The 27,452-nt window shown below is 40.2% G+C and overlaps 1 protein-coding gene across 4 annotated transcripts in view; it reads left to right on the forward strand.

The window, feature by feature from the left end:
* Nucleotides 1–27,452, forward strand: part of TBXAS1 (thromboxane A synthase 1) — a 243,323-nt gene that overhangs the window by 86,565 nt on the left and 129,306 nt on the right. For all 4 annotated transcript variants that reach the window (XM_069859253.1, XM_069859226.1, XM_069859244.1 and 1 more), the window contains one exon: nt 5,484–5,536. In XM_069859253.1, the coding sequence (XP_069715354.1) occupies nt 5,484–5,536 (53 nt within the window). The remainder of the gene's footprint in view (nt 1–5,483; nt 5,537–27,452) is intronic.

A 27,452-nucleotide genomic window follows, 5' to 3' on the forward strand; every position in this document is an offset into this window, starting at 1 on the left:
GGAAAAAATTTACAATTTGTTTGGTATTTAGTTCAAGTAATTTTTTTTAATTGTGTAATGAGAACACATTGTCCAAATTTTCATATGCAGATTCAATTAGTGTTAGTTAATTAGCCTTTACAGATGAGGATTAACTTAATTACATAACACTAACCTCTCTTAATAACTATCAAGGGTAGGGAGGCTGCTTTTAATAAATTTGGAAGGGCTATATGTGTTTTTTAAAATCTGAAATGGCATACTCATAAATTAAACCAAATTACACACAGAGGACAGCCATTAAGGGTAATGATCAAAGGAAACAAACTATGTACATGGCTTAGAATCAGACTGGTTGGAAGTTCATGCTGTTTCCCTTCTCTTACTTGCTGGCATCCTAGTGTTTTCACTAGGATTATTACTGGAGATTATGTATGGTCTGGGGTCATTCCTTCAAAGTGGGCTGCAGTCTTATACAAGGTTGCTTTAATTAAATGTTAGCTTGTATTAAAAAAAAGTAATCAATTTGACTATTAAGTTATTAGCAGTTGGGGTTTTTTTTTCCAAGTAGTCTAAGGAAAAGAGATGGGAAGCCCATTGAATAATAAAAATATGATCCATAAATGTTATTCATTGTCATTATGTACCTTAAATAACTGTATAGATTTTTGTCTCTTGATATGAGGTGTGCACTTTAACAATGATGCTTTGGTAATTTATATCATAGTGAAACAGAACATCATGTCTGACTACAGTGTAGTGAGAGTAGATTAAATATGGAACTAGTGCTGGGAATGTGGCTTCTGAGTCACAGGTTTGAATCCAGGCTGTTGTGGTAAGTGACTGACATCAGGTAACATATGATGCTTTTCAGAAAGTAGCAACAAAAGAAGCTTTTTCCCCTTGGCTCTCCTTGCATGGCTAATGTTTCTCACTTGCAATGGATTTTGATAGGCACACCACATTGCTCTCCATGCGGCTCAGTTGCATTTGCAAGTTTTAATACACTACAAAATTCAAGGACTACCTGCATGTGTTCTGGAAGTCACTTTTTTGAGTCAAGATTTTGAGCTGCTAGCAGGAGCATGCATCTGTTGGATTCTAACGATGTGGGCACCTTCAAACCATTTTATCTAGTGGCCCTTAAGAACTGTAGTTAAGTTCATAAAGCATGTGATTTGTTTCCCAGTTGTGGCAAGCCGAAATGTTACAAAGCATCCTCCGTGCAGACTGGGTCACTTTAAATTTAAGCTCCAGCTTAAAGTCCCTTAGGTCCCCATTTGCAGCCACAAGATCTGCAGGTATTGAGTAACTGATAAGGATTTTGATAGCCTCATGTTAGACACCTCAAAAATCTAAATGGGTGATGCTACTGCCTCTTTCTGGAAACTTTGGCTTAATGCCTACACCCGTTTTCAGCAAGGAGGGAAGATGACATTGCTGCAGATTTTCCCTCGCTGTGGGAACTAGCAAGGTGAATGCACAGCAAGGAGGTAACTGCGGAAGGATCCGTCTTGCACTGACAGAATCTGTTGAAGAAAGAAAAGGGGATACTTGAGCCAATGGAGTCCTTTCTGAAACCCTTTCATGTCTGTGCTTCTCAGGCTGAAGTCTCAATGTTCGCTATCTCAAGATAGATGTTTGGCAATAGTCAGACTTGGCTCTGACTTATGCAGACCCAAATCTTGTTCCCTTCCATAGGGGTTGTGCCTGTATCCCTGAGAGCAGGATTTGGCCTTATGAGTGGTTCTACCCACAGATGCAGCTGATGATACACACTTAGAGGAAGGGGAGAATGCAAATTCCCTGTAGGGAGGCAACTGTCAGCCCCGTAAACAAAGAAGCCTTCTGGGTGTGCAGCAGTCAGCCCACTTGAGCTGCTGTTTCCATGGTGTACCAGATGCTGTAAAATATGCTTTCTTCAGGGAAAGAAGCTTTTCATACTCCTGTATTGTCTTGTTTGATAATGGGCTGTCATCAGGCTGGTACCTCACGGTAGGGGCCACATGCTGCAAGTCCCCCTGGCCCCAACCCTTTTCTGAGTTGTTGGCAATTCACATTCTGCAGCTTCCAAACAAAGAAAAAGCTAAATGATTTTTTTCTGACTTGGAACAGCATTACTGACTATGTTTTTACATTTAATTGTTACAAGTGACTGTTCAATGTGCTGCAGTTCCTCCTGCTGGACATGGTGTCATCTCATAATACCCTCTCATAATACCCCCCATTATTTTGCTTTTCAGTTTCCTTCTGTTTTCCTAAAAGATTAGAACACATTTTTATGTTTTTCACTGTTTTACCCCCTTCCAAACCCTGACACTGCTTGATTATAGCTCCTGTCTTACAGTTGTTTAAGCCACTGGGTACGTGTCATCAGACACCATTTCTCAGTTCACTTCCTCTCCTCATGTTCACCCACTGAGTGGTCTTGAGTTGAAGAGAGGCCTCTGCCTCTGTTTTCTTGTCAAATAGTTGCTGCTGGTGGGCAGATGTTTATTTATCCTGTATGTATTATGTACAATTGAAATTATAAACCTGGGTAAACCTACGATAATGAGGATCGGAGCAGATTGACCTCAGTGCAAATGAGTTACCAAAAACACTTACATGGCTTGCTGTGCTTCAGACGTGACTCACAGAAGGAGGAGGATGTTTTCAACTACCTGTCTACTGAAAGCCATGTTCAGGGATATTGCTACAAAACTGGCACAACTGTGTATACACAGCCTATCTCCTTACTGTGTACTGAGACCATTACAAGATCATTGGCCTTCCTGATGGCTGTCTAGGAGAAATGCAAGTGACTTCATGTGATCCTAGCTTCCTCCAGCTGAAAGGCATGCCTTGGGTTGAAAGGAATACACACGCATTCCCTTTGCCTTGCATATGATCCAGCCACCAGAGCCTTGCAGGGCTCTGCATGTGCTGTTTGCTTCTCTCTCCCAGGCGGCCTGATGAGACCTGCTCCCAAATGCTCACTGTGGAGGGGTGTAGGTCCCAGAGCAGTGGGTCCTAGGGTGGACAGCAGAGACAGTCAGTGTTATGCATATGTGTGCAGTGATGCAGGACACAAGAAAGTGCCCCATAGTGTAGAGAACAAGTGCCTTTTTTCACTCCTGAGGATGCTTTCCCACAATCTCTCCCAGGTATTTTTTCAACTCCTTTCCTCCCCTGATCCTGCAGGCTTGTACTTCCCACTTTGGGAGGAAAACAACTAAGCGTTGTTAATTTTAAGCCAGTGCGATCATTTAGGAGACCTGGAGGTGGAAAACTAGTTATTGGTTAACAGGCCTAATTTGAAATGTGTTCTACCTAACCGCTCAACTGTATCGAGTCAGGAGCAGCACTTCCAAGAAGCTGAAAGGCTTTTTCACTGAATCATTTAAAGCCTGGGCTCCTTGTAGATGTTAATATCCTGATGGCTCACTGGAATGCAGCTGGTGGATACAGAAAGTGCAATACATAAGTGCATGCTCACAATCCAAAGCAAAACTTATCAGACAAAGTTTAAGCTGTAGTTTGGGATTTCCTCATTGAAGTCTTAAGCTAGGAGGAAAGTGGCCTGGGGAAAACTTGATTGAGGCATCATCTCACAGGAGTGGAAGTCCCCTTTGCCCTGTGCAGCTTGTACCCCAAATTCAACTTTGCCTGGTAACCTCAAACCCTGCCCTGTGTTGCAGTGGTGCCTCAGTGTAGTTTTAAATCTGTCAGCCGTGTTTAGGCAGGATGGAGTCACTCTTGCAGGCAAAGCATTCAGAACGTACGGATCAGCTGAGCCTACTTTATGCAGTCCTAGATGACTGCTTGGAGAACAGAGCTGGGTGGAATCTGGCCCCAGGATTTCCTCTTGCATCAGTGGGGGAAAGCAGTAGGCAACCTTTGTAATGCTGAAATCATAACAATTGCAGGCTGAAATCCTACTACTGCTGAAGTACCACTATAGCAAAATGTAGGTTGATGTGAATGCGTATGTACCTTTTCTGCTCCCTCGGCGTCTGCAGATAAAAGCCTTTTTGAGTTAGCTGTATGTATTTGTGGTATCACAAAGGCTTTGTCCACTTTAGTGTTTGTGTGCTGATGGATGAGGCTTTTCTGCTTACCTTAGTAGCAAATTATTTTTCAGGTGAGAATATATATTTTTTTCAGGCAATTGTCTAAACCATCTTTTTCATAATTTTATCTTTAGCGTGTTTTCTTACCCACCATCCAGTGCTATAGCTTTTTGTATTTTAAGGAAAACTTAAAGTTCTTGCCTTAACTTGGAGATACATTGTCCTGTAGAATAAACATAATGCAAGGGCAGGATTAAAAAAAAACAATGCACAACTGTATTAAGAATGAAAAACAACTGAAGGGCTCTGTAAGAGGAGGACTGCAGGTAGTGACAAGTACTTCGCTAATTTGGGTAATAAGTTAGCAACCAAGAATGATAAATAAGATAAATACTTTGGATTACCAGATTTTCTTTTGCTTAGTGTGGTAAAATGCTCCCAAAGCATACATACATTACACGGTCTTGTTTATTTATGTCTGTGGTTAATGTATTTACAATAGATCATATTGTTCTAGCTAATATTCTGCAGTATGTCATAAAAAATAAGAAAGATTCAATTTGAGGCATAAGTATTCTACTTTGTTAGTCAGTTTTCTCTGACGAATGAAGATAGATCACAATAGTCTTTCTTGAATTAATATAAATGCAGATTAATGCAGTCAAACGTGTTATTTTTCCATAGGCAAGTTAGAAACACAATGCAGTAAGATTCTTAAACATCGCAGTTTTGTTAGAACAGATTTCTTAATACTCATGTTTGGGTCTGCATTTTGCACACCTTCTTTCAGATTAATCGATTTGAATGCATTTATGATGATAACAATTGCGTATAATGGCAGGTTTATTTATATAAATGAATACCAATTTTCATCAGTTATAAAAAATGAAACACAGAATAAAAATTCTAAGTTTGCGAAAATCAATCCACTTACTATTCTGCAGAGTGTCCCAGGTGACTGCCTTATGCTAAACTTCAACTTAGCAGTTTAGACTTGTTTTCTTTTTTTAATAACTAAAACAAGACAACATTTCTACATTCTCTGCATTTCTCTTGTATGCAGTAAGTCTTATAATTATTACGCTATTAATTTATTTTGTCAGTTTTTCCATCCGCACACATATTGGGGAAAAGTTTATTAGTCATGACCCCAATAATGAGATTACTTTTAAAAAAACAAACAAGCATGAAATAGCATATTTTGGAGAGTAAAATCCCGATGAAAACGTGTTTCATGGTTCTCCAGATGTTTTCCAGGATTGGATTTTTTTCAGTCATCATTTCTAGACCCTAGTGTCACAGATGGATAATGAGAGAAGGGTGAGGTTATGAGTAAATACCATGTTTCTCCTAGTTAAGGGTCAAAGGTTTGGTGTGTTAGCAACACTGTATCACAGAGTTTCTGTAAAGTACTGCTCTAAAATATTGTCCTTTTTTTTTTCTTTTATCCAGGGTTTTTGGGAAAGCCACACAAAACTCATAACGAAATATGGGCCTGTTTGTGGGTAAGCTTAACAATGCCATCAGCTTTCTTCTTTATTGGCTCTTGCTGTTTGGGTTTGTTGAGAGGGAGAAAACACCAAGATAACATGTTAATAAAAAATGTAGAAATACACATAATGTATATTTATTTGTGAATGACACTAAGCTGGGTGGAAGTGTGGATCTGCTGGAGGGTCGGGAGGCTCCAAAGAGATCTGAACAGGCTGGACGGCTGGGCTGAGACCAATGGCATGAGGTTTAACAAGGCCAAATGTCAGGTCCTGCACTTGGGGCATAACCCTGTGCAGTGATGCAGACTAGGAGAAGTCTGTCTAGAAAGCTGCCTGGAGGAGAAGGACCCAGAGGTGATGGTTGACAGTGACTGAACATGAGCCAGCAGGGTGCCCAGGTGGCCAAGAAGGCCAATGGCATCTTGGCTTGTATCAGAAACGGCGTGACCAGCAGGTCCAGGGAGGTTATTCTCCCTCTGTACTCGGCACTGGTGAGACCACTCCTTGAATCCTGTGTTCAGTTCTGGGCCCCTCACCACAAGAAGGATGTTGAGGCTCTGGAGCGAGTCCAGAGAAGAGCAACAAAGCTGGTGAAGGGGCTGGAGAACAGGCCTTATGAGGAACGGCTGAGAGAGCTGGGGTTGTTTAGCCTGGAGAAGAGGAGGCTGAGGGGAGACCTCATTGTTCTCTACAACTACCTGAAAGGAGGTTGTGGAGAGGAGGGTGCTGGCCTCTTCTCCCAAGTGACAGGGGACAGGACAAGGGGGAATGGCCTCAAGCTCCTCCAGGGAGGTTCAGGCTTGACATCAGAAAAAACATTTTCATAGAAAGAGTCATTGGGCACTGGCACAGGCTGCCCAGGGAGGTGGTGGAGTCACCTTCCCTGGAGGTGTTTAAAAGATAGGTGGACGAGGTGCTGAGGGGCACGGTTTGGTGGCAGATAGGAATGGTTGGACTCAGTGATCCTGTGGGTCTTTTCCAAGCTGGTGATTCTGTGATTTTGTGAAAGTAACCTTGGCTTATTTTAGTTCAGCTTTTGGTATTGGACTTCATTCTTCCCTTTCTAATTTTAATTATGCACATAAACTTTAGTCTTTTTTAGAACTGTACAAAGCTACAAGCCTTCAATATTTTCTTTTCACCTGCGTATTCTTTATACTTACAATGAACAGTGGAAATAATAATTTCAGCATCTTAAAACCACACCTTACCTAGTTTGTGAAACAGTATGAATTTGGTTCCGCTGCTGCTATCTATGTTTATGCAAAATTCCTAAACTTGAAATACAACGAAGTACAGATTAGAAATGAGGCATTCCTCTCTATAGCTCAGCTGTGCTGTCTTAGCAGTTTTTTAGGAGTAAAGAGTGTCTAAGCAGTGTATCCCTTCATACAAGCACTTCCACATTTCTGTGAATCTGATTTCTGTTCCAAGAACGATTTTCCAGTTGTCATCATCTTGAGTGTAAATGCAGTTATTTCATGGCTTCCATTTTTGCGGTCAGTTGGTGTTTCTAGCATAGCTATTATTTCAATATATAAGTAACAAGCAATATCCACAAAGTACAGACAATCTCAAAATTTTGTGTATGTGTTTTGAGACTTGTAAGAGAGCATATATGAATGTGTTTGAGCATATTTCATCATAAACTATATGAATACGTTTTGTATGCTCTTCCAGCAAAAAAGCTCTATCAGAAAGAAGTTGAAGTTAGGCATATGAAGCGTTCGATACTCCAGTCACAGCTGCCTTGTGGTATTTAGGCTCAGCCCTAAGGACAAAGTGCTACAAGAACTTATGGAAATAATGAATTCTCAGGGTTAGGTACTTGTCTGAGAGGAAATAATGCAGTGTCTTGGCTGGCCAGGAATGGAGAAAGATATTCATTAACACTGTGGCAAGTTGTGTGTTGTGTAACAAATGGAAAATGACTGAGGCTTATTATCTCCGTGACCTTTGGTGTGATGCCCTTAAGTGGCAATAATGTAAGAACACTGGCATTCATTCCTCAGTGTATTTCCCTTCTTATTAATATCACACCTATTTTTTTATAAGCTGAAATTGAGACAAGTTTCTATTTAGTCATCTACTCACTTGGCCACGCAGAGGCTATATCACTGGAGAAAGAGATGTATAATTACAGTGTGAGAACAGATAGATAGAGAGTTTCATTTTTCCAGTCTACCCACAGCTGTTAGGGAATGAAACCTCTGTGAGAATTGCATGGAGTGTAAAGCTAGATGATGGTGGTAGTGGTCAGCCAAGACAGTTCTACCTCTGGTATTCTGTAGGTAAGAGGAGTGAGCTGATTGAGCATAACTATGTCCCATTTATTGGGTGCATGAAAAACTCAATTTGTGAGGGATCTAGCAGGCAGGCAAAGAATAAATGCTGCTTTTTGATATCTCCCAGGAAAACAAAGCTGGGATCAAACATTACTGTCCTTGAGGTAAGCTTTATTTATAGCGGAAGAAGGATGTTTTGAAACATGGCTTGTGAGCTGCTTTTCAGTTGGTGTTCTATGTATCAGGGGATATTTATCATGGTCCTGTCAATTAAAGAATTTCCTTCTTCCTTATATATCTTCCGTGTGAGTCTTTCTGTGTCCTTTGAAATAAGCAATAAATGGTAGGTGTGTTTATGTGTATGGTCCCGGCAAAGTATTGGATCTGGCAGGTTGAAGAAGATGTGGCATTTTGCTTTTCCCAGATTGAAAACTGCTTTCCAATAAGCATAAAGAGCAATGATCTTTATTTCTACAGTGGTGAAGTGAGTTGAATACAAATCTTTGGAACTGAAGCTTTTTTTTTCTTTCTAAGGTCACTTGAACAGTCTGAATGATACCATCACAACTGTTTTCTTTTGTGTGTGAATTGGTTTCCTTGACAACAGGATGTCAAATCAACTTTTCAGCTTTAATCAAGTCAAAACAATATATCCCTATCATTTCAAAAGGCCTCAAGTCGTAGAGAATTATTTCAAATAAGGCTTTTGTAGGTCATAAAAGCATTTTTCTTTTCTTCGCTCCCAAGGAGAGGTGATGGTATTACTGTTTTATAAAGAGAGACAATGCAAATAGTCTTCAGTTGTGAGTGTGTGCTGTGAAAACTGTCTGTTTTCATATAGAGATGACCCTAGATGGAAGCCAAGGCAGAAACAAAAAGCTCTGGTTTGGTGCAAAACCAGGGTTTTAGCATTTCTGTTCAATGAGGGAATCCAAGCCATGGACATGACTTTTGCAGAGATCTTGCAACAGAATGGTAGTTTTTAGTTCATGTATGCTTTGATGTATCTTCTATAAAAATACCTCCTCTAAATATATGTGCTGGTTCTCCATACCAAAAATAGAAAGTGAAAAATACCTTACTTGGAAAGCAATGTATTGATGCATGTTAAGATTTGTGTTGAATGTTCTCCTTTTTATGGTGAGAGTTTTGCAGGAATGTGGTCTTTGTTTCTCTGGAAATTAGTGACTTATGTCACTTATCTGTTGGATGAACTTTGGTATTTTGACACTTGATTTTCACGCATACAATATCCAATTATGCCATTTCAGCTTTAAGTTATAGCTACTGATCGGAAATAGTTGGTAATAGCAGACAGGGAAACAAAGAGCTTCTGAGTTGAAGTGGAGAAATAACGGGGGGAAGTATACTTTATGGAAGCAGGAAAGCAACTGCTACAACATGAGCAAAGCTGTAGAGGCGAAAAGTTAATATTACTCAATATACACACTTTGGATGTGTTTGACTGCTCTACTGTGATTGCATCATTATGACTTTACAGCACTGTAACCATGTATGGCTGATGTGGAATTGGAGAATAGTGCCAAAATAAGTAATATATTCTTGGCCCAACAACACACCACCAGTGAAGGAACAGAAAATATGATATAGCCCCAGGCACACAGGTGATTGCCTCCAGGATGAATGAACCTATTCTGCTTCAACTGTAGCACTGCATGTGGATGTGGAGAGGAGTATAAGAGTTCATAACGTAGTCCTCAGTGCGTATAATCAGACTTAAGAACAGAAGATTAAAATTCAGTGCAGTTTGTAGGGTGACACTCTTTTCTTCATCCCCTTTTGCATCTGAAACAGCTTGCAGAAGGTCAAATTCTATTCTTAGTCTTCCTTTACTTGAACTCTCAACTTCAACCTGCTATGAGAAATCTGACCAATTATGTAATAGAATAAGTGCTAAGGAGGACCAGAACAAAGTAAGGTAAATGTGAAGAGATGGGTCTAGGAGTAGCAAGAGGATGTAGATTGGATTAAACCACCTCCAGAATGCTGAAGGCAAGCTGGGATTTTAAGCTTGCAGTTGCTGGACTGTGAATAGGCAAAGAGAGTCCCAAGCTCAAAATCTGCATTTTCTGATGGGGGGACAAACTACTGAGAATGTTTCTGACAAGGTCCTGTTGTAAGCCATTCTCTGTCCCTAATAAACTGCCAGCAGCAAACTACATCTACCCAAACTGAGCTTCTGTTGGGCTCTAGCATAAGCATCCCCAGATCAGCACAGTACCACAGAAATCCACAGAATGGGTGGGGTGTGTGGATGCATTGCTGAAGATTATTGTGAAAACACAGGTGGAAATGGGCCTCCATATCCATATAAAACAGTCTCTTGTCTTGCAGTAGGTTACTAAAGCATATTTTTAAGTAATACACCGAAGGCAATTTAAAATAGGACAAGCAATTTTATGAAGGTGTCTATGGAATTACTCAATGTTTGATCTGTGTGCAGTGTTTTATTTTTTTCCTTAGAGATGTCCTAATATTCCTTAAACAATTTCCTAGTAAGTCATTATTGGAACAAAGATCAAGCCTGGTTGCCTAAATGGTTGGGTGGTTTCAAGGATTAGGCTAGACCATGGAGCCAGTCACTAACTTTAAATGTGTCAAGGAGTGAGTTGTGATTGTAAGCTATGCTGGCAACTGACAGCTTTTCAGAAGTATCTGGAGCCAGAGTTGGTTCTAACTTAATGCTTGACTTGTCCTCTCTCCAAAAAATGTTGCTGCAGATGGCAGTGGTTAGCATTATTACAGACGAGTCCATAATCAAACAGCTGTGGACAAGAAACAGGCTTTTCTCACTGCTGCTCCTGGCCTTTGCATCAGGGCCGAGGCATACTGGTTAATCACTGTGGATGTCTGGGGCTTTCCTCTTTTGTAGGCAGAAGAGGGATGTGGTTCTGGGATTTGGGCACCTGGAACTTTTCTGGGAGTCTTATCCTTCCTCAGCATTCCTCAAACACCTTATGGAAAACCTAAGGTAGATGGGGGCAGGATTCCCTCCTGCAGGAAACAGCTAACGTCATCATCATGCGGGTAATTTACCTGAAGAAATAGTGCCTTTATTGCCATTTTAGTTTCACTTTTTTTGTTCTGTGTTTTTCTTGGGGGAGCTTGTGTGTGTGTGTGGTGTTTTGTTTCGGTTTTCTTTTTTTTTTTAACCCCCTGGTTTCTAGCCTTACTCTGCTTTATGTGAAAAGAGTGAGCCCAGGACAATATTCTCATCTTTGTCTCTGAAGGTTCATGTAAAGAAATAATTTAGTTTTATGAAACAATCTTACCCTGTTTGATTTCCTCTTCTGCACTGGGGGTCTAATGGACTTACTACCTCTCCTGTGCTCTTTCCTTTACTTTGATATTTTAAAAAATTTGCTTTTCGTATTTCAGCTACAGAAAATCATGCCCAGGCAAGGATAGGGAGGACAGAATAAAAACAGGCTTCCTATTTCTGATTTATAGCCCTTCATAATCTCTATTTCACATTTAACCCAATAAAGATTTTTGATAGCTTCACTTGCCTGGATTTTTGTTTTCTTAAAAAGTGATATACTTTTATGGCCAGAGTCAAGTCTTCCATTTTCTGTCAGGATTTTTTTTCCTCACTTTGTTTCCTCATTTATGTGTTATGATAAGGTCCTTTGATTCTATAGGATTGTTAATCAGTTCCAGAATTTCTGTTGTGAATTGGAGTTATCTCCTTTTCCTTTAAGTTTCTGCAAACTATGCATATTGTAGAGCAGAACCCTTAAACATGTGCCTAACTCTGGGCACGTGAGCAATCCCATTAAAGTCAGTGGTGTTACTCAATATGCTTCAAGTTAGGCAGAAGTTTTTCTACCTTGCTGAATCAGGGCCATAAAAGAAACAATTGCATTTGTGCCTGAAAAATGATGTGTACCGAGTGCTTTATGTGTTGGTACACATAAACACCTAGGTTTATTGTAGTTGAAAGAAGTTAATGGGGAGAAAAATATTTCTTTTCCCTTCCCACCCGCTCGTTTGACAGCACTTTGCCTGTAGATAAATCTGTTGCTTCTCTGTGTAATGTGCTAGCCATTCTGTCTGAAATAAAAGATTATCTCAAAAATTGCCTGGGCAATAGCAGAATCTTAATATTCTTAAGCTAAACTCTTAGTCCTTTTTTTTTTTTTAATTAATGCTTTCAGAATTTGTTAAAAGTAACCTGTTCTTTTAAAGTTTTCTTTTAAATAAGAATCCAAACCCAACAATATTCCTTGTTAAAATGCAATGTAACGGTACAATGCTACATCTCCACCTGACTCTCCACACTTAACCATAATTAGGTATTGGTTATAGTTAGTTCCAATGGTTAAATCAAGCTGCTGGCACAAGTCCTGGGAGTTACTCGTGGGTATATCATCACCAGTTTCTCCTCTTCTCCCAAGTGCTAATTGGTCTTAAAAACAGAGCCTTTTATGGAACTGATGCCTAAAGGTTTACTGAAAAGGTAGCATACTCTGTTCTGAGAATTGGAGTCTAGTGTTATTGTTACAGTTTTAACTCATCATTATGGAGCATTTTACATTCTGTGTATGGAGACCTGTGGGATGCAGTTTATAGGCGGAATTTATGGTAAATTAGTTGACTAGTTTAATTCTGGCATGTTTCATTTGTACTTAGGTCTCTGGAACATTGCAAATTGATGCTTAGTGTACTAGTAATGTTGAAGGCATTTGTTAATGAGTTCTTCGTAGTCATGGGCAAAATCTTATGTTTGGACTATAACCTCCCATGAGAACCATGCAACTTGAGCTTGTCTAATCTAAGATATCTGTTGATTTGTCACTGTGTTCTCTTGCTGTCCTGGTCAGATCCTAGGACATTTGTGTTCTGGGTATTCACAGAGACTCAAAGGCCCTCCAAAATGTTACAGTCCCAGCCCTCACTATAGGCAAAGCCATTTCCATGGTAATTTTGATGTCTCCTTCTCTGAGATTCCAGACATTGCCCTGGGGTAGCTGAGGTTCAAGCATGTGCTTCCTGCTGCACTTTTTTCCAAATTTCTTTCCTCTGTCCATAGAATCATGACTGCTCCATGACTCTAATGCAGCTGTTCAAGCCATCCTAAGTCAAAGACCTGATGTAATCTTTTACACCTCTGGAAAAAGAGTGTGAAATCCAACCAAATGAGACATACAACATTTTATATGCACTTGGCAAGGCAGCAAAGGACAGTGCCTGTCACCTGTACCACGTTCCTGATGCTCACTTCAGCACTCATAGCAGTTTGAATTAGTGTTTGCAGAGGGAAATCCCTTGATCAGTACAAGTCCACTGAACCAACATTGGCCAGAATGGTGTGAGCTCTGAAGACTGACAAGGGAAGCAGTAGACCAGGCCCTTGTACCGTTTCTTTGCATTTGAAGAACCTGATTAAATCTGCCTCTGCAGGTGCAGGTGCCAACTACGCTGAGAGGTGGTTTCACCTCTATTTGCTCCTAGGGAGGTGTTTCTTAGTTCCCTTCTTGCCTTGAACACTACTAGTGCAGCTCTTAGCTGTTAAAGCATAGTCCTTGTGAGCTCCAGGTTAAGGTTATCTGAAAACTGAAGTTACTTTTGGAAATGTGCTGCCTGAGGAGCGTTCTACACCTAAAATACAACATGAATGATCTTTAATCTGTTCTGACTGCTCCTTAGCTACTTAATGCTTAAAATCATCATTTTAAGGAGCTTTGGATGGGACTCTTCTTATCATGTAACACTGATATGATCACTACCTGCACAGCAGACAGTGTCATCCTAATTTAAGGCAGGGGGAGGGAATATTCTGAGTGAACCACACCATTATAAAAGCTTGTTTCCTAGACTTAATTTCACCATGATCTGTCCTCTTCACTGTCTACCAGAGCCTGCATTTGTTAATCTTCTTAACAAGCGGTAAAATCTACCTTGTAACTTCCCCCCCTTTCCACCAGTTGGGAAAAGCAGGCTGAGGGCTTTTAAAAGGTTGAAAAATCTGGGCGTTATTTTAGTAAAACAAATTTTATTTGAAATATTTTGCTGTGCACTTTAAATGCTTTCATTGGGAATTTCTACGGCATCCAGAAGTATTAATGCAAACCTGAAGTGGATACATACAATATGTAACATATAGGAGGTAGTAATGGACTTCACCAGCTATGAATCTGAATAAGAACTGATGTTCTCAGTGCCATGGATGGCAATTTTTAAATGCCATTCCTGAATAATTTCTCCTCACTCTACACAAAGGGGGGGAAATCATCTCCTAATGCCCCTTGCCCACCTCCTTCCTTTTCTTGGCAGTGTTTGAAGGATGATCTTTAAACTAATGCTGCAATTTAGAACCTCCCTCCTGCCCTCCCTTGGTAGCCCAACTCATCAAAGGGGAGTCACAGTTACTACTTTTCCAGGTGACTCCCTTCTGCCAGTTTACTCTTCTTTGTGATAGCCCGAAGAAATCCAGAATCAACTTGTGACTGCCTTCTTGTGTGCCATGAGAAGCACCAGTCGAAAGGGATTTCCATTCCTCTTGTCTCACACTGGGGTCTGGAGAAGAAGGATGCAGAGAAAAAACTGCATATCAGCAGCCTATTGCATGTCCCAATTCTCTGCAAGCCCCAGCACAGGCTGAAGTATCCATGGCTCTGTCCCCTCCTTGTGCCCAACTTAATAGGAACTGCAGGAAGAAGACTCAGATGCTGGTTAGATTAGACCCTCTCTTCCCATGCTGAGGAGTCCTTAGATGAGATCTTTTATGGCCTCTACCCATTAGGACACCTAAGCATTCTACAGGAATTGGTTGGGGAATGTCTCTCATTTAGTTTCTTAGAAACAGTCATATTTGCTGTTTTGCCCTAAACATAGAGGCACTTTACATTCCATTGCTGCCTGTTGTTCTTTGATGATTCCACTACTTTGTTGGCTCTAAGGTGTGTTTTATTTTCTTCTTTTTCACTTGGACAACCTTGTCTTGTGGGCTTTGTATGGATGCCTCTTGCTGTTATTTTTTCCTCTCCTACATATTTTCTCTGGCTCTGTTTTATTTGTCCTGCTTCTCTCCATCTCCTTCAGCCCTGTGTTATCTGTTCTCCATGCTCTGATTTTTATTCTTCCCTGTTTTTTCTTATCCAAGTTGAGCTGAAAACAGTAACATGACCTGACAATAGTCACGTCATTCCAAGGTTTATATGTACTTCCATAAATCTCTTCATTGCTCTTTTATTGTTTCGTCATATATAGGTTTTAGATTTTGCTCTGCCTTATTAGTCTGGGGATCAATTTTAGTCTACTATGTTTTATTAGTAGTAAAGGGAACAAAATGTCTCCTTTTTCTTTGTTGGTTTGGCACCATCTTCAAATTATCCATTTTTCTCTGTTTGACTACCTCTCTTCTTTCCCTGGAGAGTCTGCTTTATGTCAGACCTTCTGCTGGTGAACTGGGTATGATTTCATCGGGCAGTAGGCAGAAGTACACCCCACTGCAGAGGAACAAGTTCTCTTCTGCTGTTATTCTATTTTTTTCTAACTTGGGGTGTGTGGAATGATCTGAGCCACTATTATCCTGAGGATTTTGAATTTCTCTTACCTTCCGTTAAATTTGGTGGCTAAACCTGAAGGCTTGTCTTGAAGGAGGATTTATTGTAGTCATACTGATAAAATTGTACTGGTATCATTAAAGAGCTATAGTAATGTCAAAAAACCTCCCATGCACAGACACAGCAGATCTGGAATGACACTTAACTACATCAGGGGAAAAAAACTGACCCTCTCCTCCAGCAAGTGTTGTATCAATAGGGGTCTGCTCCCATAGGATTATTTTCTAGTCTAACTAAGATTCAAACCACGTTTTGTCCCAGAAGCTCCTCTCTCCCCCATGCAAACAAGTCTGAAAATAGTGGTCTGGACCTTCAAGCTGTTGTTTACTTCAGTGTAGCTCCATTAAAGGCATGGAGCTGTGACTATTTGAGGATCTTGACCCAATGTTTTTAGATCTCTCTTATGTTATATAACTTTGATTTTTGGATAATGGTGCCTATTGAATAAAATTAGGTTTTGTACAGCAAATTGTAAGATGTATCCAGACATCTTAAAGTAGTTTACAGAAAAAAGAGTGAGTTGGGAGCAATGCTGTGACTCTGTAAGTGTAGACATGTCTAAGCTGTAGACATTTTATCACTCAGCAATAATCCAGGCTTTTTTTGTCAATGTTGGAATCTGTTTTATTGAAAAAGTATCTTGACAAGGACACTGGGAGTAGCTCCAAAGACTTTCTGAGTGACATTATGAGAGGATCTTGGTTCTTTGAGACCTTTTATTGCATTGAACATCTTATGAAGTACTCTGTGTGAAGGACCAGAGTAAAATGTTATGAAAGCAGCCTAACAGTTTTATATGTCCACTGGCTGTCCATTTGGCCCAGTGGGAAATAAGCTGTGGATGGGGCATGAGAAAGAGAAAGTAGGTCTACAAGTACAGTACAGAGGCAAATGTTAAAATAGGTCAGATGGTACCATAGCATCACGTGGAAAGGCATTAACCATTAAATATTAAATTAATTTCTATGAAAATAATTTAAATTCAGATTTTTGAGGCAGAGAAGAACATTGCAAAATAGGAAGATTAATACTTGAAGAATATAGACTTATTCTTACTACAGACCCAATTTTTCTCCCACATCAGTGGCATGTCATTTACTTTTGCCCAATAACTAATGCAGTTGGATTTTCATCAGTAGTGAAAAGCAGAATCAAGTTTAGGAAACTACCATAATTTTCCATATGTTCATTTTCTTAGCGAAGTATTTAAACAAATACACAGTTTGTAAGCCCTCAAATAGCCCTGATACCCTTCTGATACACCACTGTGTTTATATGGCCTCACAGGACTGCTCTGGGCATTGTATTCAGTGCATTTCCCCATCCCATTCTTCTTTTGAGCTTGCCATTTTTAATATTGGATTTCTGCAAGCAGCTGTTCCCATGATTCACTGTGGCTGCCCCCTCCCCAAAATCTGCAGGCTGTCCCTGCCTGCTGCCTCCTGCCGGAGGAGTCAAAGCAGTGGCTAGTGCTGAGGTCAGAGGGCAAGCAGGTGTTGCTGGCAGCGCTAAACAGCCATGTGCATCAGTGCATATTTAAGTGTAAGGTCTCTGCTGTATTAAAAAGGCTTCAGGTGAGGAGAATATGGTCAATAATAATGGCAAATACTGAAAGTGGAGCCTTCTCTTGCTTTCCTCCCTTCCCTTCTTTGCCTACAGGACACGAAGCATCTGAATCCCCCAGACAATTGCTCATGCATTTACATTTTCCTTTGCTTGGTTTATAGCAAGATTGTTCCAGCTTTTGGGAGGGGCAGCTATCAAAGATGTACAGGCACTGCCATTGTATTTTATTGTTGCAGTCCATTTTTCCCTGTGAATGCAGGTGGGAGTTTTTCAGTGGGTTGGTTTTGTGGGTTTGCTTTCTCTTTTTTCTAGGTGTTTATAACCCTTGTATTGTCAGTCTTCAATCATTTTTGATAAATCAATATATTTACTTCAGTGGTGGTTCATCCTACAGTTGTGCTTGGTTTGGTTTTGGTTTTTTTTTGCTTTCTTTATAGGGGTTATGAATAGATTCAATGGGTTGTATCTTTTCTAGATCTCTATTGCTGCATTGAGTATCAAATCACTTGATCTTGCCCCAGTAACTGTATGTTTAGGAGAGATATGAAGTTTTTGCATTGGTCTGCTTTCAATTCTAGTTGTTTTCCCTTTTTTCTAGGTAGACTTTGAGCAGTTAAAAATGTTAATTTTATTTCAGAAATGTTCTCCTCAGAAATCCTAAGTGCAACTGGTGGTGTTTCATATATGCTTGACCGTTTTGAGGGAAGGGCTCGAGGAAACCACTCCAGCAGACTTCAGAGATCCAGAGGCTTTGGGGAGTAACATAGCAAAGCAGGGTTGGACATTAATATTTATTCAGATGACTCAGAAATGAAGCAGGTCCATGCGAGTCCTGAGGCCTTTAGCTAAGGAGTTGTGACCAAGCCAAAGAGGAGAAATTTTTGAGTCTGCGTCTCACTCATGTGCCTGGGTAGCCAGACGTGGTCCAGGACAGCTGCTTAATGCAGCCGTGAAGAGAGCTTAAATGTGCGCAATGTGCACATGTGAATTGAGTGCCAGCATTGGTGTAATATCCTGCACCCTGGCTAGCCATCAAGAGAAGGAGGTGGGTGAACAAGACCTCCTGCTTCATAGTGAAAGGGGTGCATCCATGGAAGAAGAGAGAGCTAAATGTACTCCTGCATCCTCAGGGATTTGGGTTGTTGCAGGAGGTAGTGACACATATATCATTTGTTATACAACCTGTTCTCCTCCCTAAAAAGGGAGCTGCAAAAGAAGAATGTTTGTTACAACTGATAACATGTACAAAGGAGAAAACAGGTCAAGTAGGTAGTGCTCTTACCAATATTACTGTTTGAAACATCATCTGTGTCTTATGACTACACATTAAATATTAGGAGAAATCCCCCGAAGTACATGGATTTCAGTGAGGTTTAATAATTTAAGCCAGGTGAACATATTGGCTGTTTGTAGGATGTTATCCCCATAGTTGCCTTACCAGAGCCATATATATTCTGTTTTTCTGTACATCCATTTTAGTCTAAAACAATTTACCGTGTTATGAAAGTCATGACTCAACTACTGCTCAGCAGCATGTTGGCCATTTGTAACAGCAGATTTTCCTGGAAGTCATTACTTTGGAGTGCCATTGTCAGCTGTACACATAATTTCTGCTCCTCTCGTCTTTTGTGGCATAGATTTGCCCGTTGTTGTCAGCAAGGATGTTACCATTGATGCACAAACTATCGTTTTTTTCCATTCTTTTCTTTCTTTTCTATCTCTGTTGAATTGCAGTTTCCTTTGTCTTCTGCATGGTGCACTAAAAGAGGTTAGGAAATTTGTCATGGTTATTTTTAATGGGTTTTTAATGTCCAGCACGACACAGATTGAATTGATTCAGGGAAATTTCCTGGAGCTGTAGCATTTTTTACTACTAAAAATATTTTTATCATTGCAATTTTTTTTTTGTGAGAAAATATGTCTATTTTTCTCCTTCTATTCCTATAGCAAAGCCGTGCTTTTTAATGTTTCCACATGGTCAGGTACTAGCCATTCCCCAAGGTAGTTTAGCTTGATCATGTGTACAGCTAGCGTTTTTATTGTAAAGAATTCTGCTAGAGGTTTCATGATAAACATATAAAGTATTGGGAAATGACTTTTATTTGGCTTAGTGAGCATTTAATAATACATTAACCAAATTAAAATATTTTGTGTGTACGTGTGTAGGTCTTAAGAATGTATACAAAAAGTACACACTCCCATAGGCATGCAAGGATTTAAAAAAATGAATCTTTCTTGTGTGCATTTCATATGCTATAGCATAAAAAGTACATTCATAGGAGCTCAGTAGGTGGTTACTATTTTTTTTTATTTGTTTACAACATTTTTTTTTAAGGCAGATCTGGAAAGAAAAGTGAGTCCCAGTGACTGTCCCTCTTGTGGCCAGTCTTGCAAACCTTTACTTGCCTGACTAAAGCTGTCCAGTGTTGACTGGCATCTATATCTTCCTTGCACACAAATTGGATGAACGCATTGACCGTTGCTTCTCATTTATGAAACCCTACTTTCATTTGTTTAAACTTCAAATACCTTCAGGTTGGTAGCCATGACCAAATCAAAGTGTCTTGTTTCTTATTCAACAAAATGTTGGATACATGTGTAATTACACAAAAGTTGATTTGGCTTACTCATTTCATCATGTTATTTTTATGATGCAAAACAACACTATTTTGAATCTTATCTGTTGTTGATGAATTAATACAGTCTAATATTAATACAGCATGATTTTAGAAATGTGTGCTTCTGCATTAACAAAAACAGGACAAAAGAATAAAAAGATATGATGGGCAATATATTATAACTGATTGATTTAAGATCAAAATGCTAGTAAGAAGGAGTAGACTGAAAGAAAATTAGGTATATGTTTATTTCAAACATGTGAAGAAAAAAAAAAGTATTGTCCACAACTGCTGTTCATATTTACAGGAGGCAGATGAGCTCTCCTACCTACAAAGATAAAGTGCAGAGTTAAAACAAACAGAAACAGCCTACTGATTTTGAATGCCTCTGTTCTGAATGCCTCTTTTGAAGATATGTATGAGGACGTGACTTTTCAGCAGATGGAGACACTCAGTGTTTTCTGAAAGCCTTTTCTTTCCTTTAGGGCTAAAATGGCTAACAAAAACCAGAGATGTGAAAATCTCTAGCCACACTTGAGTCCCGGGCATGATGATATGTAAAGTATATGTAAGTTGAAAGTAACAGAAATGCAGACTTAACGGATGGCTTCTCTTTGTATGCTGATGTCAGGTCTCATGGAGGAAAAATAATAAGCCCCTCAAATTTATCATGACCAGAAATGCTTCATGAGATGCAGAAGTCAGATCACACAGGTTTTGTTTTAGTCGTCTTGAAGTGTGTTTGCGTATATGTAGTTTAGCGATGGGTGTGTAACTAGCAACTTCATTACACTTGTGGTTTTATTGCAGTCCACCTGTTTTATAGCTTGCTGTATCTTGTGATATTATAGTATCACAAATTATATTTAAATCGCTTGACCTCCCTCCTGTTGCATTTTCTCCATATGGTTGCACATATGCTCACTTCTTCTTGTCCTGTGTCCCCAAATTTTCCTTGGAGCCTGCACCACAACACATGCCTGCTCTCCTGCTTTCTGGGACACTGAGGATTCTCCTTGGCTTTGTGACCACCCGTTTGGATGGGTCCCCCCTGCTTTTCTAGAAAGCAACAATGCACTGCATGCCCCTCTTCTATGTGTTCTCTCAGCCGTATTATTTGATGTAGCATCACAGTCATATTCCTCATCTTCAAGTGTGCTGCTCTGTCTCCATTTATCTTGTACAAAATGGCTGTAGCCCTGCCAGGGTAATACTGCCTGTTGTTTCCCAGAAATTGCTTACCTGTCTGTCAAGGGAAGCTGCTTAGAGCTTCTGACTAGAAATCAGGATAAGTGCTCAGCAGATCCCTCTCTCTCCCTTATGTGGAAAAAAAAGATGGAGAAAACGTTGCCCTTGTTTAGCCTGAGTAACATTGTCTGCTTATCCTCCTCAGCCTTTTTTTTTTAATTTTCACTGCACTGATGAAGAAAGGCATCACTGTTGAATATAAATAATAGACTCATATAAATCCATACAAATAAACACTGTATAGATGTTAGCAAGTAAAGTTTGGAAACAGAAAGTTTGCTATTCCCCAGATGTAGCCTTTCTTAGAAATAGTAATCCAGTGTTCTGGAAATAGTAACCTGATGGTTTTTCTCTCGGGGTATGGTGAAGTAGTAATTTGGTAATGAATTAGGTGCAAAGAGCCCAAGATGAGACTGCTCTCATGACACATCTCACAAACTCATAAATAGGCTGGGCACGGAAATATGCTGAAACCCACAGGAAAGGTCTGCTGCACCATCACATGAGGTCAGTCAGGCATACCCTGCTTTAACAAGTGCAAACAAAACAAGCTTTGGGGAAAATGTCACAGTCTAAACACAAGTAACAAAACACAGACTAATACAGTCCAAGCTTGGTGGGAAACATCGTGGGAAAAGATTTAGAAACCTTTTGGCGATCTTGCTGAGCTGAAGAGCTACCAGCACTTTCAGCATCACCCAGTAGAAATAGCATTGCACACCCAGGCGGGAGGAGCAACTGGTTCCTTAATAATATCACAGTACTTCTCTTTTCCAGGAGCATCCTATAAAAGCAGTACCCTATTTACAGCTTCCATTTTACATTAATGAAGTGGAATACTGATGTAGCTAATCAGCGCTAGCGGTATGATGTAAGCATGCAGAGCAGCGGCAGTGATGGTGGCAATCATCTTAGCCCAGTTGCCAGGATAAAAATAAACCCTGCCAGCCCTGGGAAGTGGCAGCTCCCCTGCTGCAGAGGACAGCCCAGGACCCCATAGAGCAAGAAAACAAATGGTTCTGTTATCCCTGTCCATCCCTTTGCTGCTTCTCTTCTCAGCCTCTGAACATGGCATGAGTTTTCAGGCTTGCAGTTTAATTCAGACTCAGGTTTCCTTAGAAAACCAAATGGACACAGATTGCCAAATATGCTTGTATAATTCAGAGGTTATGTTTTTTGGCAGTTTTTTTCCTCTTCATGGCACTTTGTGAGCTTAATTTAATCGCTGTCATTTCTTATATGTGGGGAAATGTCATCTACATCATTTCATGAATGAATTAACAGAGTCTGCATCTCCTGCACTGCACACTTGGAAGGGGGAAAGGATTAGTAAATGTGTGTGACGCCCTCAAGTTGCTAAACTCTAGCTGGGGTTAGAGACACCCAGAAATAGATCTCGTTTGCACCCTGGTGTAAGGTACTTGAAAGACTCTACCAGCTCTGTAGCTTGTAATGGCCCCAGTCAGTCCTCCTTCTCTTTATTGTCAACCCTAAATATATTACTTTTGTACCATGACTCTAATTGCACCTTACAAGAGAGGAGCTCCTTTAAAAATATCTGTGCTTTTAGTGGTGGGGAGAATATAAATAAACCCAGAATTTTCTTCCTTTTTTGATGCTTCCTTAAGTATGTCAGAAAGCAGAGTTTCTTTTTGGCAAAGTACAAGTTTGAGATAGGGCTAAGGTTCTTGGTATGTAGAAGATAGCATTTTTAATCCCAGGTATGTGGACAAAGAGGTGAATGCCTAGCAATACATAGAGGCGCAGAAAGCGTGCACAAGTGTGTGGACATCTTGTTACCTGATACTTTTAATACAGTCAGGAATTAAATTAATAGTTTTCTGTGCTCATTTTAAAGCTTTTGGGGCATGAAACAAAGTGTAGTTCATCAAAAAAAGGAAATGAGGAACAACTTATTCTGAGACAAAAATCACTCTGGTCATGTCTTCTTTTTCATAAATTTGCACAATGGGTTGGATTAGTCTCTGGCTGAGGCCACTGTGTGTTGGCAGAGCTGTGCTTTGAAACTTTTCTCTGTGTCTGAGACTGATCCATGACACCTGGGCTTCATTTTCATGCACAGAAAGTTCACCTGTCTCTAGAATATTGTAGGTTTGGGTTGGTTTTAGGGTTTTTTTTTTCAGTTTAGCTTTTTTTTTTTTTTCTCTTATGTGGTGGTGTGCATTTCTCAGTTCTCTAATCCAGAGATACTCAACTTGTCAGTGCTTTATAAAAATAGACCAGAAAGGCACCCTGCCAGCTAAAGCCACAGACCAGGATGCAGGAGAAGTGGCACAGGAGTTAGCTCCTGACTTTCCAGCAGACTTTCCCCTGCCTTAAGAAAGCCAGTATGGGATTTCCAAGTGTACGTGGCAGTTGAGGAGCTCTCTTCTCACAGGGAGTCAAAAACCCCTGGTGATTGCTGGCAATTCCCAGCTCCTCCATACCTGCCTGGAAAATGGAGGACCTTTTTTTTGTTTTCCCTGCTGTTTGTTACTCCCCTTCATTTAAATTGTATACCCCACAGGCCTAGAATAATCCTTCTCCTTATGTATATCTGCTGCCTTATGTATATCTGCCAGCTAGGAAGTTTGAAGGCCTCTAGTTGCTAATAGAACACAAATAATAATGTGAGTCAAGGTACCTGACAATTTTTTGTCCCCTCCTTCCCTTTCCTCTGAGCTGAAAGTAACCCTTTCCTTGAAGATTGTGTTTAGGCTTTTCTGATGTTCATTATGTATTGTGTAGTCCTACAGAGTCTGAATTGCCTGCAAGAGCTGCAAGGGAACGGTGTCATGACGAATCAATTTGCTGACCTCTGAAATAATTAAGCAAGTAATGCCAGGCTTGAGTCCTGGTTTAGGCAAGCAGTGTGCTATTTGTTTATTGTGTTTCTCTGCCTGCAGAGAAGAGAAGGGGCATAGTGACCGAGGAACTCGTTTTTAAGGAAACATATCCTAAGAAAATTACCCTTTTCCCCTTTATCTCCATGTCTCTCATTTTTCCCCTTGTTTTCCCCCGTCCCTGCCCCCGCCCCGGTTCTTTGTTCTTTGTTCTTCCCTGAGGAAGATAGAGATAATAAAATTTTCTATTTTCATTTAGCTTTCCAGATGATCTTTGTGTACTTTACCAGACTGCAGCATAGAAAACAAAGCCTTGTTTATTGCCTAACAGCTTATATGTGTTTTTTGATTAATGTGATGTGTTTGTAATACTTGGGACTGATAATAGATAGGGAGATCAAAGTCTTCTGTGAATTGACAGCAGCTCTCTAAACAAGGTGAAAGGGTTGCAGGTGTTTCCTACGCAGGTGTTATACAAAAACATATGGCCCTTTGCCATGATGTATGACATACACACTTCATCTATTCTTGCGCAGAAAGGCAACGTAGGCTGAGCTTTGTTCAGAGAGCACACCCGTGGTTCAGGACCTTGGGGCATGCTGTCAGCAGCAGGTGACCTTGCGCTGTGACCAAAATGATCTTGGGGGAACAAAAAGGATAATGCTAAATTGGTCATTCAAATTAAAAATAGCAGATTGATCCACTACATCAACTGAGAACAGACATCTGAATTCCTGGGGAGGGAGTCCCAGAAGAATGTTGGAAATGGAGATTGTGTGCTTGGGTGTTGCAGGAGGGACAGGGTGGTCCAGCCTGCCTCTCTTCTCCCTGCTCCTACCACAGCTTGTGATTGGACTCAGCAGCTGATCTCTCATGTGTCTCTTACCTCCATGGGGTAACTTCTGTGGCCATGGCTATAGCAGGCACCATGTGGGCTGGGGCACCTGGGCCTCATCTCTGCAGAAAGTGATGGTGGGGAACATGCAAAACAGAAGAAATCATTGCTGGATTGCTGCTTATTGTTGCCAATAAAAGAAAAGATACACTTACTAAATGATTAAATATTTGCCAAGAGGAATACAACATCCTGGGTGAAACCTGAACATGAGGCATAAACCTCTGTCTCTTTTATTAATTGCCCCAAGAGTGGTGCTTGTCTGCTCTTAAGAACCAAATTGCTGCAGTTGAGTGTGTTGGGTGTTTGTAGCTCTTAAGCTATTAAAACACTCTGAATGCAGATTGACTTATTTTGCTCAGTATACTATAACATAACCACACCCTTGACCTGCGAGACCTTTGGGAAACACACTGGAGGGCAGCCTGACTTTTCCATAACCTGTGGAAGCGCTTGTAAATCCATGTCCTGCATTGAACGCTTCTGAAAAATTTTTCGCCTGGTTCTCTCTGGGATGGTGGAGAACAAAGCTGCCCACTTCTTCACTGGCTGCCCAGGGGGCAATGGCTTGTTTTCCATCCTTTCATTAGCTGCAGGAAACTAAAGTTGTCGCCATGCTGTTGATGTACTGGTACCGGGTCTTTCCTGGCTCACATTCCAACAGAGCTAGAGCTGCTGGTCTAAAAATGTGGATTTTTTTTCTCTATTTTAGAGGGCTGCAGCTTAAACTGAAATGTAGTAGAAATTGCTGTAATGGCATAACTTAAATAAGAGAAATCCCATATACACTTGAAAATGATGCTCATGCAAGGATTGTGAACTTTATTTTTACTGGCATGGCAGTGTTACAACGGATTCTCATGTAGACGCAGTTGCATCACTCTGAGGATGCTGTTCTACCTTTACACATTCTTGTTTCTATGCAGGAGTGAGCTAGATAGTTGCTAGTATTTGTATTACATCCTGAATGCCCTACGTGAAAATATGAAAAGGGCTAGGTCAAGCGTAATGGTACTGTATCACTGTAGTTAAAGGTAGGACTTCTGTGTGTGGACAAGCCCTGTGAAAAGATTAACCTAGAGAAAGTTAATAAAAAGTACTGTCCTAAATTATTCATTAATCCATTTGTAATGCACTTGCCGTGAGGCTTTTGTTTTTCTCAAACTCTTATTTATTAAAATCTGACAAGAATATCAGGTTTTGTTCAATAATAAATCTAAGTCTATGTGAGGCTGGTGATATCGTCATGTAGTAATACAGAATCAAAATGAATTTACATGGCAGGGGTGAATATGTTATTTACTTGGGAAGAATAGGTTATTGTTCAGGAGGATTTTATCTTTTACTTGCCATTTCTGAACAAGTAAGAAAAAAACCACATTCTAGTTGGGAGATATTCTCTTGGTTCGTGACCAAGGTCTTGACCTTGCAAAGGATTTTAAATATGTTAAAACTTTGTTAAGCCTATTTCTCACTGCTTTGTGGGTTCTATACCTGTGTTTGCTAAAAGAAATGCCTCAGTTGATCTTGTTTCATACTTAGCTGTTCTTGTCATTTTTCCTTAGCTTCAGGAGCAGATCATGGAAATCATGCTCCTAGCCTGTGGATTTTGACTTCCAAAGCATGTCCATACACATTGCCTTCTTCTCGTGTCCTAGAAAATGTTAGAAAAATTATATACAGAAAGTAGGAGAGGAGAAACAAAGCCAAGGAGAGAGCTTTTACTGTTTGGGATAGAAGATGGTAATCAGTGTGTACTTTACAGCAGTCAGTCCTTAAAAGCAGGCAGGATGTTGCTTAAGAAGCAATTTAAGATATTTTTTTCAGTATTTTCAATTTATTTATTTTAGGAAATATTTCCCTTTCTCTTCTTTCTCCTTCTCTGTTCTTATTTATAAATAGATAAGGAAAGGAAAAATAGGTGCCTATAGATAGAAAGTTAGAGAGGAGTAAATAAAAAAGAAAGAGCTTAGCTGTGGAAGCAGAACTGGGTGTTCGACTGACTGGTCTGAGTTGGAGGATGATGAATAGATTTGTTTGCATAAGCTTGGTTTGTGAGTCACTTTCTTATAAAAGTAGCTTGAGTAGGAGATGCTCCTGTCCCAAATTTTAGCCCTGAATGCTTCTGAGCACAAAGCGCACTGTGACATAAAGGCTTCAACTGTGAGTATTGTCCTGTTAATCTGTTGCACTGGAGCTGGAGCTTTGCAGCTTTCTAAGTCTCAAGTAAGCTAGAAGCGTCTTTTACACACCCACACACGTGCTTTGTGTTATATGTTGTGTGGTGCCTATTAGTACTCAAAGTTAAATTTTCTGGGTAAATAATTGGTTTCTGATTCAGATTTGGCATTTGGTGTTCATAAAAACATAGAATGGTTTGTGTTGGAAAGGAACTTAAAGATCATCCAGTTTCAAACCCCCTGCCATGGGCAGGGACACCTTCCACTAGATCAGGTTGTTTAAAGCTCCATCCAGCCTGACCTCGAACTCTTCAAGGGATGGAACACGCTGGGCAACCTGTTCCAGTGCCTCACCACCCTTGCAGTGTAGATATTCTTCTTTATGTTTAATCCAAATCTACCCTCTTGCAGTTAAAAAAAGATTACCTCCTGTCCTATCATTATATGCCCCTCAGATTTGCATTATGGATTTGGACCTTGTGAAAAGTTGTGTGTTGGAGGACCATCAGCCACTAGCAGTAAAATGAGACAAGGGACTTAAGAAAGGAAAAGCAAGGTGTGAGCATGAGAGGTCAGTATCCATGGGTGATCATCCTGGGTAGGAGCACAGGTCTTCACCTTGGGAGTTTGCTTGCCTCTATAATGCCAGAGAAATTGTATAAAGTACTCATAGAAGGTGCATATAGGACATTATTGTCTTTTGC

The sequence above is a fragment of the Phaenicophaeus curvirostris genome, chromosome 1 (genome assembly GCF_032191515.1).
Source record: "Phaenicophaeus curvirostris isolate KB17595 chromosome 1, BPBGC_Pcur_1.0, whole genome shotgun sequence".
NCBI classification, from domain to species: domain Eukaryota; kingdom Metazoa; phylum Chordata; class Aves; order Cuculiformes; family Cuculidae; genus Phaenicophaeus; species Phaenicophaeus curvirostris.